This window comes from Triplophysa dalaica, chromosome 19 (genome assembly GCF_015846415.1).
Source record: "Triplophysa dalaica isolate WHDGS20190420 chromosome 19, ASM1584641v1, whole genome shotgun sequence".
In the NCBI taxonomy this organism is placed as follows: domain Eukaryota; kingdom Metazoa; phylum Chordata; class Actinopteri; order Cypriniformes; family Nemacheilidae; genus Triplophysa; species Triplophysa dalaica.
In genome coordinates, this window is record NC_079560.1 from 2,660,531 (window position 1) to 2,665,788 (window position 5,258).

The 5,258-nt window shown below is 39.8% G+C and overlaps 1 protein-coding gene across 2 annotated transcripts; it reads right to left on the reverse strand.

Annotated features, from left to right (window-relative positions):
• Positions 1-273: 273 nt before the first annotated feature.
• otpa (orthopedia homeobox a) lies at positions 274-4,921 on the reverse strand. Of its 2 annotated transcripts, none has more exons than XM_056731623.1 (3): positions 4,811-4,921; positions 3,953-4,353; positions 274-1,553 (listed from the first exon to the last, which is right to left on the reverse strand). In XM_056731623.1, the coding sequence occupies exons 1-3, from the start codon at positions 4,845-4,847 to the stop codon at positions 1,032-1,034; spliced, it is 960 nt and encodes a 319-aa protein (XP_056587601.1). In that variant the 5' UTR covers positions 4,848-4,921; the 3' UTR covers positions 274-1,031. The 2 variants fall into 2 exon arrangements, with proteins under 2 accessions (XP_056587601.1, XP_056587600.1); XM_056731622.1 differs by having other exon boundaries at positions 4,772-4,887.
• Positions 4,922-5,258: the final 337 nt, after the last annotated feature.

Genomic DNA, 5,258 nt, shown 5'->3' on the forward strand with positions numbered 1-5,258 from the left:
CGGTGTTATTTTCTAAACTGTGGTAATGCAAAGGGTAATCTTTGCGCCGAAAAAAAAGAAATACATTTTTTAATTTTAACTTCAAACATCACAACGTTTTAAAATGGTATCGTCAAACGAGAGATGTTTAAGAATCAAAGCCACACTCCCCTTACACGCACGCAATGTCTCCAAAAAACAAGAAGGTACGAGGTTTCAATAATGACATATTGAAAATGATTTTATTCGTTAATTTACATTCAATCGTTATAAACATGTTCAGCAAACAAAACAGCCGTTAAGAAGATCAAACATTTAAGAAATTTATATTGGTATAAGCACATACAGTAACTCAGAACATATCACAAACTGACCGAATGAGAACAAGTTAAGAATGCTTTATCTACACAAAACATCCTATGTAACAGCATATAACAAAGTCATACTTTACTTTTAAATGATAATTCCCCGTTGTTGTTTACCTTTGTCGGAACATGCAGTCAAGTTTCTTAATTCTTTTTGAGATATTTTCCTTTCTTTCCACCAACATCTTTCGTACAACAGTTTGAACGATTTCTTCCATATTCATAATAATAAGAATTATACTAAAATGAGAGAGAGAGAGAAAAAACTTCATCCCAGAGTCCGCCATCCATCACACGCCTGGTTTCTCTGAGGCCAAATGCAAACGTCTTGACACGGATATACACGTCTTGACACGAATACATCGCAAATGGGCATTTCATTTTCCGTCCCGGACGTTGAAATTTGCGCTTGGTTAAATTTGCGAAAAGAAAAGGTAATAAATAAAATAAATAAATAAATATGAGGTATTAAAAATAAATAAAATACATTCACGTTTGCTAGTTTCAAAGGATGACATTTTTCAGCCTCTAATGCTTAAGATTTTATTTCCACCAGGTGCGCACAGTTCATGAACTTGTTTTCTAGAGGACAGTCGTATCCATTTAGACTTCCTTGTGCGTCACTGGAACGTTGGATCAGAAATGATGAGTGGACGAGGAACAAGAGAAGAACAGCACATCAAAGTATTAGGTGAAACTCATGGATACTGTATGCTCGAGCGCCTTGCGGCGCAGCGACGCGATGCTCGTCCCTCTCCAGACGTCAGAGTCCGGGGAGCTACAAAGCTGCGGAGAGCCGGTCACATTGGTTGGGCCAGACAGCGAAGCGGGCACCATACCGGGGAAGGTGGGTTGGTAGAGGTGGGACTGAAGCCCGGAACCATTGGAGGACATGTTGGACAGGCTCATGGAGTTGTGTGGCGGTCCGGCGCCCAGGCTGCACTGGGAGAGAGACTGTGCCATGGCTTGTTGTCGGCCTAGAGAGGGCGGTAACTGCAGCTGGGAGACTCCTGGCATTCCAGCCGTGGCCCAGCGGGTGTCATTAGCGTGGAAGGAACACAAACTGTCGCCCATTGCTGCTGCGGCCGCCGCGGCGGAGGGGAACTGCGGTAGGCCGTGGTGAGTGGGCAGCAACGTGCCGGGAGAGCGGAACACGTTGGTGGTCTTCTTGCGCTTCTTCCACTTAGCGCGTCTGTTCTGAAACCAGACCTGCAAGAATACAAAGGAGGCAATTAGTCTAAGGTCAATAAATGCAGTTTCAAGTGCACCATACACGCGAAAATACGCGCAAGATGGCTGAAATGTCAAAATATTATAATTATTGTGTGGATGTGTGATTTTTTTGTCATCTAATGGATCAAAACAATGGGGCAAAACTAATGAGCCAAAACAAATTTCTGAAATATTGCTTTTAAAAGATGCTATGAAGATGCCTAACCCACATAATAATAACAACAACCGAGTAGACATATGACTGTGGATATAAAAGTATTCTGAAAGATAATAGGAATAGATTCTTTGCTGTATTGTGACATCACATACATGTAGGCTAGTATTTTTACTTCTTTCCTTTTATCAAGATTGCTTTTGCTTCGTTCCCTGATAAATATGAAATCATCATTAAACGACGCTATAAATGCTTTGGGATCATAATATTTAGACTATCCATTATCACGTCCTCGACTTAACAACATCAGGGCATAAAAAGGCCGCTCGAGCCCTGTGCGGTAAATGGCGCGCGCGGTGTTTATTTCCTGGGGTCCTTCAGGTTTATAGAGATCTCAGCCGAGATCAAAATGATTAACGAGCAGATTTTGGCCCAGCGAAAAAGAGGCGAAAGAATGTGGAGGGCTTGATATTAGATCCCCGAATACCACTCCACGCAGCCATCCGTGAAATCCGACCTCAAATGCATTACACTTCAGAGGATAAAAGAAAATGCAATTTCTCATACCATTAAAAAAGACAGAGAGCGCCGTGCTATTAAGATGTGCACACTGACAGACCTATTTCACTGGAAAACATTCATGCAATGCACCAGCTATACAAGAAAAAGCACGGTGCGATATTTCGGATTATATCGGATCACTGCGCGGTCATCATTTCGTTAATTTAGTTTTTATGTAAATAAAATAGTTCAGGCAGAGTGTGCATCCGCGCTTAGACTGGCCTGCTAATTACGATGGTTATTATTTTACTCATAAGCGTGCCTTGCGCATCGAGCTTAATACGCCTGTTACGTTATAAATAATCCTGAAATTGGTTGATAATAATGGTCTTGGTTTTATTGCACTATCAACTCGAAAAAGCTATACATATATAATGAGCCGCCATACATCAGAGGTTAAAGGAGAGAGAGCGCGCTGGAATGCCGCGCGGCCACGTTGCATCCCACATTTATCTCGCGGGTTCATTTACCGCGCGCAGCATTTGCTGCTGACCACCAATCACAGGATAACGAGTCATAATGTTAAAAAAGTGATTAAGATTTCTTTCTGCTCCGATGGCTGAGATAACAATAATGATGCTGTAAAATGAAAATGAGCCAAGCAGTAAAATAATCATTGAGATTCGCCCTATGTTTTAAATTGGTGGACTTGTGCTTTAAATGTTGATTTTAGAAACATGACATAAAACCTAATAGGAATCAAGCAAATGCTAATCTAAAATGCAAAAAGAAAATTAACTTTTGTTATGGTCCATTAAGGAACTTTTTATTGTGTACAATCATTGAATAAATCAAATTAGTGTAATTATCAATTTGATTGGAAATAATTTACGACGTACACTTCCGTGTTCATTTGAAACAGAACGAAATCTGATTAATATTCCCTTATTATAAAATCTGAACCAGGTGTTAACATTAAATATAAAAACAAAATGTTAATAGTAAGTGTTTTGCGCTTTCATTTGCAGAATAAAGCCTTTGGGTACATTATATCTATTATAATATTTTCTTTCTTTATCAGGAGAGCGCGTGTAGAGATTAATATTAGAACTAATTCTTCAGCTCTACTAAAAGTGATTTCTCTTTAAATAATAGAACACATTTGTGCCATTCTGTTTATTTTGTGTTTATACATTTTATTAAATTATGAGTTATATCTTATAAATTCTATTATAAATTCTGTCTTGGGTTTGATCAATTAGAAAAGTTACACAACATTCCTATTGAAATTATAATTAAAATAACCGCCGTTCCTAAAATTGTGTTTATATGCTTCAGTTTTTCCTATTGTTTTACAACTTCAGGAATTTACCAGTTTGAAATACATACATTTTCTTCCTAAAATTTTACCTCTAATTTTCATCTAACAGAGCAATTTATCCAATTAAATTGTCTACTGTAAAAAGAATATCTTGAATGGTAAAGAAAATTAACTTTATCAGCTGCCACTTATAAGACAAAAATGCCAAATGACCTATCCCAAAATGCAAATTCTACAATTTGTCTTGATTTTTTAGTCACTTTAAAATGGTCTAAATATTGCACCATACAGTCATGCACCCATTCATATATACTTAAACAACAACAAATCGCCCAGTCACGACAATTTAACATAACATTTTTAAATCAACATTCGATGACAAGTTCCCACAAAACTCACCTGCACGCGGGATTCTGTCAGACCGATCCGGAGAGCGAGTTCTTCGCGCATGAAGATGTCCGGGTAGTGGGTTTTGGCGAAGCTGCGTTCCAACTCGTTAAGCTGTGCCGGAGTAAACCGAGTCCGGTGGCGTTTTTGCTTTTGAGACTGCTGCGCGCTAGACTGGGTGGGATTCTGTTGCTGCTGCTGTTGCTTCTCTTGTTCCTTACTGTTCACCGCTACACCCTGCGGATTGGATCCAGCATTGTTGATATCGTCTCCGGGGAGAAGAGTTGTCCCCTCAACGGAATCGGAGCCTGGGGCAAGTTCTCCGGGGTGGCCCGAGTCAGCGCCACCGCCGCCCAGCCTGCACTTCAATGCCTCCCTGTGACCTAAAAGCTCCGCCGCCGCATCCTTCATCCCTAAAACGCAGAGATTAGGTAAAACTGAGTGGGTTTGAAAGTAACGATAACCATTGCTGCTAAAGGGAAAAGTGTTAGCACAGAATAAACAAGCGCATGCGGTATTTATTTTAGATGCAAGACAAAAGCAAACACACAGGGAAACTACAAATTCTGTCTTTGTTACTTAGCATACATTAACTGTTTAAAATGTTATCCCTGGCGTTCTGAAAACAGCAAAACACAACAGAATATCATCTTTAAAATACCCAATTCCATTTAATATCTTGGAAAAGGGCTAAATCAAATTACAGCGTAATATAATAATAATGATTACTTTTCCAATGAATTAGTTCGCTTAAATCAAATTAAGATAAAATAAGAGACAAATTGTCAATTTTCTCTGGTTGATTTAGATGAGAAGAGTACTCCAGCTTACAGTAGAGTTGCAGACCGGAGTTTGGCGTTGATAACTCACCGAGGCGAGCATCCAGCAGGTCGGCGTGCGAAAGCATCGCGCACCGCTCCAGGGCGAAATGCTTTTCCAAAAAAATCTCTACGACTTTAAACTATTTAAAAAATATATATGGCCTAAATGAAAGCAAATTCGGTTTGTGGTTAAAAAGGAGGTTCCTTGCATTATAATGTCCTTTAGAGGAACGGGGAGGCGCTTAATAGTTGAATGAACCCATGAGCTCCTTCAAATAAGAGCCAATCAGCGTTGAAGCCTAGGGGTGTCAGATGCGCGCAGCGTCAGATTCCAGCCATTCGACGGTGCCAGCTTTCTGCCCTCCCAAGTTCATTTCTCCTCGTTTTTTGATCCCGGCCCCCAAATTATAACCTTTAAAATGACCTGATTTAATACCAGTTGAAAAGCTCTTTCAGAAACTCCCTCAGAATTGGTTTAATTGAGCGTGCTCTCCGAA